This window comes from Galeopterus variegatus, unplaced genomic scaffold, assembly GCF_000696425.1.
Source record: "Galeopterus variegatus unplaced genomic scaffold, G_variegatus-3.0.2 Scaffold1780, whole genome shotgun sequence".
Lineage (NCBI taxonomy): Eukaryota > Metazoa > Chordata > Mammalia > Dermoptera > Cynocephalidae > Galeopterus > Galeopterus variegatus.
In genome coordinates this window covers 213,643-225,984 of record NW_007727891.1, presented here as the reverse complement: position 1 = coordinate 225,984, position 12,342 = coordinate 213,643, and the positions used below count along the sequence as shown (strand labels likewise).

Below are 12,342 nucleotides of genomic sequence, written 5' to 3'. Positions count from 1 at the left end.
AGGCCCAATTCAAGACACTCATCTCTAAAGTCTTTCCAGATCCACCCCAGTCTAAGATTAGGATCTCTCATTTCTCCGAATTTCTGTATCTCTTATTCAAGTTTTTGGCCTTCTACTGCATACTACATTTTTGCATAGATAGGTTTCCCTAATTTAAGTTCGAAGACTAGAATCATCTCTCTTCCAAAGTTGTATCCCAGTGCCCTGCAATCATCAGATGCTGTAGATAGAGGTCGGGCAGGACAGAAATGTGTCCATCTACTTTGTGGCAATGATTACACTCATAATTATCATCTGGCTGAGGTTGTCAGTCCTGCCTCTAGCAAGATAAACAAGATTAGCTCCAAAGATCTTTCCCATCCCTGACTTCCTTCTACTGGCCTTGCCCAAATTATATTTATATTCTTATGGTTAGATCTCTCAATGTTACACCCAATAACTAATAAATTAGTTTTCAAAACAATACTACATAATTCCCAAAAAAAGAGAGCTATGAGGCAAATTGTGAAGTGGCAGAAAGTTTACTAAGCTTGGAATCAGAAGACATGGACTTTGGTTTTTTTCCCTGTTCTTTGCCGGCAGTGTGACCTCCAGGCAGTTGTTTAACCATAGCCTTTGTTTCCTCATCTGTACAATGAAGATGGTCTTAAGTGTTAAACAGAGAATAATACATAGAGAGAATATATGTTTGTATATGTATACAAGAAGGGTCTTCAAAAAGTTCATGGAAAGATTCTATTATCTTTTAATTCTATTTTTCCTATTTGAAGTATCTGTGTGCGTGTACGTATATATTTTTTTTCTTTTTAGAATTTTAGGCTTGACTGTGTTAAGGAACTGTAAATTCAAGGTCTCGCTATGAGAAGCCTCTTCTCTCGGTGACCTCTGCTTATTGACTTTGCAGCAGAACAGGGTGGCCGTGACCTTGGGCCAGTCCCCAACTCGGCCATCACCCAGCAATGCCCTCACCGGTGGCGGGAGGAGGAGTGCGTGTCCAGAAGCTAGGCTTGCCCCAAGTTTAGGAAGAACCCGAGCCCCAGAAGAACCCACACTCCCGCGTGACTTAGCACTGCGAAGAAAACGCTTCCCACTTCCCGAGATCCGGCAGAAACCCGGGTCTCCACTCCCAACCCTCAGGAGAGGCCCTAATCCCCCCCGGCCTCCACGTATAACGCCAAATGCTATAGTGGGTAAAATCAATTACCATAAACCTCTAGCGCTTTCTCTTCCATGATCCGGGGCTGCCGGGCAGCTCCCCGCTCAGAGAGGCCCGAGAGCCACAGGACTCTGCTCAACGTCCAAGACAGCAGCCCGAACACCCGCTCCATTCTCACGTTCCGCCATCCCTGGCGACTATCCCACCCGCGCCACCGTCTCTCAGCAGCCGACTTCGGGATTTATCAACTTCCTTGTCTTCACATGGACCAAGACAAGCCTAAAGGCTCAGAGGAGCAGAGAATAGGTGGAACCGGACAAAGTAGCGCGGAGGACCTAGGGAAGAGAGCCGCAAGGACTACAAGCCCCAGCATGCTTTGCTCGATTTCGGCGGGACATAAAAAGCAATCCTCGCGACCCGTCAGGCGCATTGCATGCTGGGATGTGTGGACCGTTATCCTCTGAAGACGGCGAAGTGTATTCTGGGACTTGTAGTCCCCGTTGGGGACGGGGGAGGATTGTAACGGTCTGTTACTCGCCACTGTTTGCTTCACTCTGCGCCCGCGATAAGCTAAAGATGAATCCTGAGGAGGTAGGGGAAAGAAGATATTAGTTCCTAGTGCTGGAGGAGGCTTTTAGCACAAAGACTCTAGTTATTTTTCCGAGGAAGCCGCTTCCACACAAAATTTTTACTTCCTGATCAGGCCGGAAGTGGGTTTCCATTGCGGTTAAACGGGGTGTCTTGGGAAGCCAGTAACACTAGTTAGGCATGGGGAGGGGAAGCTTTTTCGGTGTTCTCGTCTTCTAGAGACAATCCAGCACAACTACCAGCTACGGGCTGAATATTTCTGCCAATCTCCCTCAAAGAAAACTTAGATCGGGAGAACTTTCCCTGTGTTCAGTGTGTCCAATGGTGATACTATGGAGATCGCCATCCTAACAAGAGTATCTTATGACCTCTGGTGTTCCTGGCAGTGATGGATGCCAGTAACAAGGCTGATGACGTTGCTTTATCCATCCATCCTTCCAGTCAAATCTCAAACATTAATTGGGTATTTTAATTTGCCAGGCGCGATTTGTAGGCGCCAAGTATACCAGAAGACACGGCCCTGCCCTCGTGCGGCTCACAGACCTGTGAGGGAGCTAACCCCTGGTGTTGAGGAATTTTCAGATAGAAACAACTAAACCTTTTGTCAAAGTTGGTGACAAGTTTCATCTCTATTGAGAAGAAAGTCAGGGCGGGCCCGTGGCTCACTCAGGAGAGTGCGGTGCTAATAAAGGCCACGGGTTTGGATCCCATATAGGGATGGCCGGTTTGCTCACTGGGTGAGCGTGGTGCTGACAACACCAAGTCAAGGGTTAAGATCCCCTTACCGGTCATCTTAAAAAAAAAAAAAGAGAGAGAGAGAGAGAGAAGAAAGACAGGATTATCTTGCAGAGTTATCTCATAATAATATACCCATTTATCTTTAAATTCCAGTATTGTTTGTCTACTTATTTACACTTTAGGCTCACCAGTCAGTGAATAGTTTAGGGCCCAGGAAGATTTTGTTCAGAGTTTAAGAATTTTTCCCTGTCATCTAGTCCTCTCCACTTACTCCACAGTAATTGAGAGGATAATCCTAACTTCTTTCCAACACCAAATTTAGGACACTGAAGTCTCACCTCCCCTATGAGGCCTTCTGACTTCTCTAAGTAGAATTGATGCTCTCTCACTGTGCTCCCACAGCACACTATAGCACTGAACACGTTGAGTTGTTGACTTAAATGCCTGTCTTCCTCATTAAATTGCAAGCACCTAGTAGTCCAAGAACTTCTTTATTTCTGTATCTTAAACACATAGCAAGGTTCCAGGCACACAGTAGATGCTCAATATATATTTCTTGAATGAATTAACTGAAAATTGTCCAGAGAATAAGTGGCAAAACTTCTCTGCAGTCTATTCAAGGAAGTCAATCAAAAATACCTACTGTTGGGCTGGTCGGTTAGCTCAGTTGGTCAGAGTGCTGCCTTGCAACGCCATGGTTGAAGGTTCAGTTCCCTGTACCAACCAGCTGTCCAAAAAGATACCAAGGGCACCGTGCTTGGTGTAGGTGGTGTATAGAGCAAACGTTTTTAGTTACATACTCCTTTTTTCAAACGAAATCTTCTTGGAAGCCTGTTAGATAAAGCTATCCAGAGCACAAAGGACCCTGGGAACCTGAGCAGCCCCACCTCCTCCTTTTCTGCCCTTCTGGCCCCCTCGTTAAGATCTCGGCGCTTGGGGTACAGGGCTTGGATTTGCTGGGCCTCGGCCGCTGGCCCCGGCCGCGCTCCGCCTCCGGCGCCTAGGCCCCGCCCCCGCGCCCCGCGCCCCCGCTCCGCGGGTCCCGCCGGGTATGTCGCGGGCCTCTCACTCCTCGCACCGTTGTAACGCTTTGCTCGCGGCGCTATCTCTTTATAAAGTTGTTGTTGCGGCTTCCGCCGCGGGGCACCGTTCGGGGCAGCGGGTGGGAGGGCGCCCCAAGAGGGAAAAGATGCTAAGCGAGGGTAGGGGAGGCTGGGCAGAGTGGGCCCGGTGAGACCTCGCCTCGGTGTCAGCAGGCTGGACTCCGGGGCCCTGGATGAGCGCTGAGCCGTAGGGCCTGGCTTCCTGGCCCCGGGCGGGAAGAGTAAGGAGTGAGGGGAGTGGTGGCTTGCTGCCGAGGTCCCTAACAGCCAAGAGCCGAGGCCGTTCTTTGGCCCTGCCGTGTGGTGACCCCAACCATCCGCGGGGCTGTTTTGCTGGTCCGGTCCAAGGGGATGGGATGCAGACCTTCCTTTCACACGCCTTACTGCTCCTAGGATGAATGATGTTATCAGGAGTAGCTCGGGATATTGACCCGCTCACGTATCCTTTCCTGAGCTCTGCACTCACTCTCACCGGTAAATACTAAAGACCCTTTCTGGATCTTAGTCTGTAAAAATTAGGTTTTCGCCTCTGATCGCTAGGAAAATCGGGCCAGAGGCCTATTGAGAGAAGGCCAGATAAATCGCTACATAGACCAGAAAGATTTGTCCCTTTTAAAGGGATGAGTTAAAGTGCCCAAGTACCTCACTGAGAACAAATTTGTAAATGTGAGGAGGAAGTGGTGTTTCCCACAGTCAAATATCTGGGTTTCTAATAAAAGTTAGGTATTGGAAAAAACTAATCTTATCTGTGGAATATGGAAATCAGTAATCAGTTTTGGAACCACTGGTGATGTTTTAGGCTGTTTTATGAGAATACTGACTCATACCACTTGGTATGGTTAGTTCCAGGTTGTAAACTTCTTCAGTGCTGGGTCTGTGAATTTTTCTATCTTGGATAATGTTCTCTTCATAGTAGCTACTCAAAATGTAAATGACTAAATAAAATACCTTTAAATATGCAGCATGTGTCTGAAAAAGTTTAAGGCTCACCTCATTTATGTCATAAAAAGGTTAAGTATTTTGGAGATTTTTTTTTTTTTATCCTTTTTGAGACCGGCCGCACCGCGCTCAGCCAGTGAGCGCTGTGAGCGCACCGGTCATCCCTATATAGGATCCGAACCCGTGGCGGGAGCGCTACCCCCGCACTCTCCCGAGTGCGCCACGGGGCTCGGCCCTTTGGAGATATTTTGAGTGACAGTCGTGAGAATGTTCCCTGTACTGTATTCAGGAATTGAGTCCATAATCCTAGCTCATGAAGTGCTTGCTGATACTAATATTACAGCTCAAACTGTCTAATGAATCTGTTATTCTGGGAAATAATAATTCTTGCCGCTAATTTAGATTAGTCTTTATCGCATTTAAAGTAAATCTTTAGTCTATTCCTTTAGTAATTCTCCCATAAGTCATGGAGAATAGCTACTGTTGGTAACCTCTGGGATGATAGATATTCAGACTGAGTATCTAAATCACTGAAAGTGATTGGTCGTATAGGCAAATGTTGATTTATTTTCCAAAAAGGTACCTGGAAGGGTGAGGAGTTATTTTCTAGGGTTCTCTAAGAAGTTCAGGAGGCTGTGATTTGATTGATCTCACCAAGTTACCTTATGGAGGCATCAGTACCTCTCATTTGTAAGATGGTAAAAATCCTTTGTCTGATTTCCAGCTAGAGGAAGGAGGAGGGGGTCAGAATGACCTTGTTCTACCACAGAAAGCATAATTATTTTTGTTTAGATTTGATCCAGGAAAATTGAGTTGTGAAGGAAACTAAAATGCCACTCGTAAGCCATTTTTCAAGCTCCCTGCCCTGATGTTAATTTTCAGGAAGCCAAGACCCCAACAATTTCTCACTAGTTGAACTGTGACTGTCTTGTTAAATAACTATCAGATACAAATTATATTCCAATAAATGCTCTAATTGTGAGCCAGAGAAGATAGGGGATAAAAACACTTCTTTATTTTAAGGAGCAACGTTGAAGAATAAAGTAATTAAGAGTGTGGGCTTTGAAGCCTGATTTAAATCTAAGCTCTACTACTTGCTAGCTTAACCTTGGACAAGGTACTTAATTACTCTTTACAGTTTCCTTAGCTATAAAATGTGAATAATAATAGCATTTAGCTCCACTGTTACTGTGAGGATTAAATTAGAATACCTTTAAAGCACTTAGAATAGTTCTTTCCACGTAATAAACTGTTTTGAGGATTTCAGCTGTATTTGTTGAGCATTTTGTAAAGTGGACTTACTCTAAGAATCAAAAAACTTACAAAATTAATAATTGATAAGGAAAGTTGATTAGCCCTAAAAAATAGGTAATACAGTTTATCTAAATCAAAGCTAGTAATAAGGTTAGCTAAAAGCCATCAAAGTAGACACTTCATGACTTTCAGTAGCATCTTATTGATTTAAGTTAATCTTCATGTTGTGTTTTGTTGCCTGTTGGAGGCAAAGAGATGGTTATTGAAGAACTGGAAAGCTGAGGCATGTAAAATTTAAAACTAATTTATAGTATGTGTGTAATTGTCTGGACATTGATATAACAGCTGCTGCTGTTAACCATCACATCTGCTCTCTTTTACAGCCCAAGAGGCTTTGTTAATACAATAATAAAAATGTGATTTGATTTCTAATCGAAAGAGCAGCCCATGATACGCATCTCAGAATCTATACACCAGTTACTAGAATGGGAGAGACTGAAGTTAAAAGAATTATTAAAATAATTCTAAGTCATTGCTTTAAAATGGAAAACCAGCTTGTGGAAGGTCTGATTCTTAAGAATACCTAAGACCTCGTCTTCTTTCTGCCTTTTACTTTGTGGGCCTATAAATAAAAACTAAGTTTAAAACTAAGTATATTATCTGAATCCCTGATGTGGAATTGAATTCAGGTATGTGTCTTTTTAGTTAAAACTTTCTTAGTTCTGGGATAGGATTAATCCCTTAATAAAACTGAATTGAGACTGATTTGGAGCCAAGATTCTTTTGGCTCTCCTAATTCTTAAAATTATCATGTTCGAAAGACTATAGGGAATGGATGGTTACTCAGTTGGTTTGAATATGGTGCTGATTACACCAAGGTCCAGGGTTTAATTTCTGTACTGGCCACCTGCCCCCCCAAAAAAAGAAGAAAAGATAAATGGCATACATATTTTTATACCTCATTTGACCTCATTTGTCTTATTTATGAACCTGTAAACCTGAGTGATCAGAATTGAATCAATAAGAAGGTCTGGCCATTTAGCTCAGTTGGTTAGAGTCGGGAGTTATGACACCAAAGTCGGAGGTTCAGATCTGCTTAACAGCTGTCCAGCCACCAAAAAAAAAAAAAACCAATATAATTGAAGTTTTAATTGCCTTCCTAGGAGTTCTTGTATATATCCCCGTCTCTCTTTAGCAGTATGCCAGCACCACAATTAGATTTGCTCTCTAAATAAAAGGGAAGAACTGTGGAGGCTTTTCTCATGCTGAGCGGAAGGAGGAAATCATAGATAAATGATATCCTCAGTTCAGATTTTGGCCAAATCCAGCAACTCTTTTGATGATATATCAGACCAATTAGAATTTTTTCCCATTACTCGTATTCTTGAATTGAAACCCTGTAGTGATTAGAGAAATGTCTGGAAAAACTGAAATAGGATAAAAAGGAATAACAAGGGACTTGAAATGTCGTATGTTTAATAATTAGGCTTTGATTAGTCAGTTATTTATATCTACTGGTATTGAAGATTAATGAACAATATAACTTTTATTGGTATTCATAAGTCTTGGACAGCAGTTGGCTCCTAATTGACAATATACAGAGAGTTAACTATAAGTTATATATTAGCATTTAGACGGGAAAGGACATGGTTTTTTTAGAATCTGGCCCTAAATCTGTGATCAACAATACATGTATGGGGTGAAGGGGGGCAAATCAGCTGTTTTTTTAAATTGTGGTAAAAAAACATATAACATTTACCATCTTAATCATTTTTACGTGTACAGTTGTGTGAAGTATATTCATATTGTTGTGAAACAGGTCTCCAGAACTTTCTCATCTTGTAAATCTGAAACTCTAAATCCATTAAACAGTAACTCCCCCTTAACCCCCTCCCTCCAAGCCCCTGGTAATCACCATTCTAACTTTCTGTTTGTATGAATTTGCCTTTAGATACTTCATATAAGTGGGATCATGCAGTATTTGTCTTTTTGTAACTGGCTTATTTCACTTAGCATAATGTCCTCAAGATTCATCCATGTTGTAGCATGTGACAGGATTTCCTTCCTGTTTAAGACTGAATAATATTCCTTTGAATGTACATATCATTTTTTTTTTTTAAAGATGACTAGTATGGGGATCTCAACCCTTGGCTTGGTGTTGTCAGCACCACGCTCAGCCAGTGAGCGAACCGGCCATCCCTATATAGAATCCGAACCCATGGCCTTGGTGTTAACAGCATCACACTCTCCCGAGTGAGCCACGGGCCGGCCCTATGTATATCTCATATTTTATTTATCTGTTCATTTGCCAGTGGACATTTGGTTTGCTTCTTCCTCTTGGCTATTGTACATAGCGCTACTATGAGCTTTGGTGTGCAAATATCTCTTCAAGACCCTGCTTTCCGTTCTTTTGGATAGATACCCAGGAGTGGGATTGATCATATGGTTGTTCTATTTTTAATTCTTTGAAGAACTTCCATACTGCTTTTCATAGTGGTTACACCATTTTACAATCCTATGTCAGCTCTTCTTAAAACCAGTTTATTTCCTTTTGAGTGCTTACAGGATAACCTCTTTGGATCTGGACAGAATTTGGTAGTTTTATTAACCATAAGGAGATTGATAGTCCATCTGGCTAATATTTTAATTCTCTATTCTGTAAGACACGCATCGTGGTATTCCCAAAGTTGTAACCCATCCTCAATAAGTTTCTTGACAGTAGCCTTTCTCTGGTCCTAACTAGACTTCTGAAAGTTAATTTATGTAAGAGTGTCATTAAACAAAGGTGTATTGCTTAGTTAGTTTAGTTAATGGTTTAGTCATTTACTACTCATATTAGTAAATATTCTTGAATAAGTTTCCTTCTAGTGTTTAGTATTTTCTACCGGCATAGTGCCTCAACTGCTTGTTTTTGGTACTAACATCACATCAAGGTGGTCAGATCTTTTCAAAAGATCAGAAGTTGAAATTCTACATTCTGACAAAAATGTTCTTGAAAAGGGCCGGCCCGTGGCTCACTCGGTAGAGTGCGGTGCTGATAACACCAAGGCCACGGGTAAAAATGTTCTTGAAAAGGGCCGGCCCGTGGCTCACTAGGTAGAGTGCGGTGCTGATAACACCAAGGCCACGGGGTCGGATCCTATATAGGGATGGCCGGTTTGCTCACTGGCTGAGCGTGGTGCTGACAACACCAGGCCATCCCCTTACCGGTCATCCTTTGGAAAAAAAAAAAAAAATGTTCTTGAAAAAGTCAGTGGTGAGTATTATGTCCAAAGATACACTTGGAAAAAAAAAAAAAAAAATGTTCTTGAAAAAGTCAGTGGTGAGTATTATGTCCAAAGATACACTTTAGTGCTCAGCTCAAATAATAAACAAATTTTATTTCTAATATGTTTAGATTTCCCTGAAGTACATAGACTCATTGATTTCTTGATCATCGAATTTTACTAGCAGTTGACCCAGCTTTCAGAGTTATGGAGGAAACACTAATAAAAGTAGTTATAGAGCACTTTTGGACAAAAAGAGAAGACTTATTTAAAGATGATAAGAAGCTAATAAGAATCCAACTTAAAATTTAAAATTAGAGTTTAGGGCTGTTGTTGAGAGAAACAACAAAAGTTGCAGTGGGATTTCTGATTTCTGTAGGGAGTTGCTGCCCCTTCCCTTACTCGGGTGTTAAGGTAGCTCTGATGATTCGGCCATTTGCAGTTCATTAGGTTAGGAGAGGAGAGCAGAAAAAGAACACTCTTATCTCCCTTAGTCCTCAAACTTCTCAGCAGTCTTAAGTAACTTGTCGTAAATCATGAGTCGCTAGAGCAAGTAGCCATAAGTATCTTGTCTCCAGGAAAAGCCTGTTGCTCTACTTTTTCAGGCTTATTCTTTTGCTTAGTCAAACGAACAGCTGGGCTTCATTCTGCTTTCAGAGCAGATTTAAACTGGATTTGCTTTTTCAGTTTAGAAGATAATCCACCCATTAGTACTCTGATCCTTCTGCAGTTTTCTGGGCCCTTCTAAGTTCTGTTAGTTTGAGGCCCAAAAAGTTTAGTAGGGAAATTACACCACAGAATTCAGTGCACTGTCTGTACCTAAATTTTGAGAGATCATGGTATGCCCTTTCAGTTTGAGGTCTCTAATGGCCTTGCTCATGGCTTTTAACTAGTTCAACGGTCAGCTTTGGCTCATTTTCCCCACCCTTCCAGCTCCCCCTTTTCTATTTTTATTAGTCCCTCTCCCTCTATATCAGAAATTCCTTACCTCTTTTTGTGCTGTGGGTCCATTAGCAATCCAGTAAAGCTGTGGATCCATTCTCGGAATAATGTTTTTAAATGTATAAAATACAAAAGATTACAAAGGAAACCAATTATATTGAAATACAGTTAACGCATGAAAAATTTTATATTAGTAATGTGCTTTTTAATGCTTTGAATAGTAATTTTTAAATAGAGATGAGCATAAATGATACTTTGAGATCTATAACAACTATATCAAATTTTATGATTTTTTTACATATTGTATAAAAATACCTAATGTCTATTAGTTACAGTCTCAGGTACTGCTGTTGTTATTATGGTTTGTTGCCTATCTTTATGACTGAAGAAAATGCTGAATTTCAGTTAGAAGATAGTGAAAATGAAATTGTAATTTTATTCGCATTCAAGTTCATAGACTACCCCCTGAATTCTGTGGCTGATGGACCCCAAGATAAGAATTTCTAGTTCAATTGCTTGAGCACCCTCTTCCCAAATCCAGTGGACACTGAATGTCCATTCTCCCAAGCACAGTTGCTTTTAGTGCATCAGTGCCATTTTTGAAACGTGGTGGGAGAGAAGTTGCTGCCTATGGTAGGAAGAATAATGCCCTTACTTCCCCACAAAGATATCCACATCCTAATCCCAGAACCAGTGAATATGTTAGGATATGTGGCAAAGGGGAATTAAGGTTGAAGGTGGAATTAAGATTGTAAATCAACTGACCTTAAAAGAGGGAAATTTGGGCCGGCCCCGTGGCTCACTCGGGAGAGTGCGGTGCTGACAACACCAAGGCCACGGGTTCGGATCCTGTATAGGGATGGCCGGTTTGCTCACTGGGTGAGCGTGGTGCTGACAACACCAAGTCAAGGGTTAAGATCCCCTTACCAGTCATCTTTTTAAAAAAAAAAAAAAAGAGGGAAATTATGCTGGATTATCTGGGTGGGACCATTGTAATAACAGAGATACTTAAAAATGTGAGAGAGACTGTGGAAGATGACTGTGAAAGAAAGGCATAGAGAGATGCAACATTGGTGGCTTTGAAGATAGAGAAACGGGGCATGAGCCAAGGAACTTGGATGGCCTCTAGAAGCCGGAAAGGGCAAGGAAAGAAGTTCTCCCCTAGGAACCTCCAGAAAGGAACATAGTCCTACTGACACTTTGATTTTAGCCCAGTGAGACTTGTGTTGGACTTCTACAGAACTATAAGATAATAAATTTGCATAGCTTGAACTGTTAAATTTGTGATAATTTGTTGCAGCATCAATAGAAAACTAATACACTGCCCTGCTTCGTTTGTTCATTTCTCCCCTAGAAGTAAAGGTGGTAAAAGGAACAGTATTTTATGCCAAGGGTAATTTTTAAAGACTACATGGCTGCCCCGTTACCATCTGGGTATAGCTCTCAGGGTTGACTTATTCCTAATTGTGGTTACATTAGTATGATCACACAACTCCTTAGCCCTATCTTTCCTTATGAAATAAAGTATACTAACTTCCCCTCAAAAAATGAGTACGTTCGGGCCGGCCCGTGGCTCACTCGGGAGAGTGTGGTGCTGACAACACCAAATCAAGGGTTAAGATCCCCTTACCGGCCATTTTTTTTTTGGGGGGGGGGGGAATGAGTACGCTAGTACTCCAGAAGCAGTGTTACCTCAGCATTTAATTTGGATTCAACCTCTAGATGCAGTTGAGGATTTTAACAGTACCTACCCTTTTGAGGTCCCTTGAATGTAATGCATGGGTTCTGCATGGAGCAAAGAGCAGTTAAGCACCATGCGTAAGAATCACAACTGGTTCACCTAAAGGGAAGTTGCCCAGAATCATAGTAATACTTTTCACTACTAAATGGCAATGTTATGGGCCGGCCCGGTGGTGCACTGCTATAGTGCGCCGCTTGGGAAGCGCGGCGGCGCTCCCGCCCGAGGGTTCGGATCCCACATACAGACCGGTTCCCGCTCACTGGCTGAGCGAGGCGCGGGAGCAGCACCGAGGGTTGCGATCCCGTTGCCGGTCCCAGTCTGGTACGGGGGCGACACTGAGGGTTGCGATCCGTTGCCGGACACGGAAAAAGACAAAAAATAAATAAATAAATAAATGGCAATGTTAGCTCTGAGGGGCAGCAAGCCCACATCTCTCTTTCTTTCCTTGAGCTAAGAAAATTGTGTTAGTGGCCTGGGCCTCATGGTTTGAGTCTGGTAATTGTTGACAAATACCCTAGCAAAATACTCTTAACAAAAGTGTTCCCAGCTGCCAAAAAAAAAGTGTTCTTTTGCTAGCAGTTCTTTCTAGTGTCTCTCTGCGAATTAGTATTGGTC

The 12,342-nt window shown here is 42.3% G+C and overlaps 1 protein-coding gene across 2 annotated transcripts in view; it reads right to left on the bottom strand.

Annotated features, from left to right (window-relative positions):
- FAM96A (family with sequence similarity 96, member A) overlaps nucleotides 1–1,576 on the bottom strand; it is a 19,038-nt gene extending 17,462 nt beyond the window's left edge. The window contains exon 1 of one of the 2 annotated variants that reach the window (XM_008578909.1): nucleotides 1,205–1,576. In XM_008578909.1, the coding sequence (XP_008577131.1) occupies nucleotides 1,205–1,328 (124 nt within the window). In that variant the 5' untranslated portion in view covers nucleotides 1,329–1,576. The remainder of the gene's footprint in view (nucleotides 1–1,204) is intronic. The other variant, XM_008578910.1, reaches the window with a different exon arrangement.
- Between the last annotated feature and the right edge of the window lie 10,766 nt (nucleotides 1,577–12,342).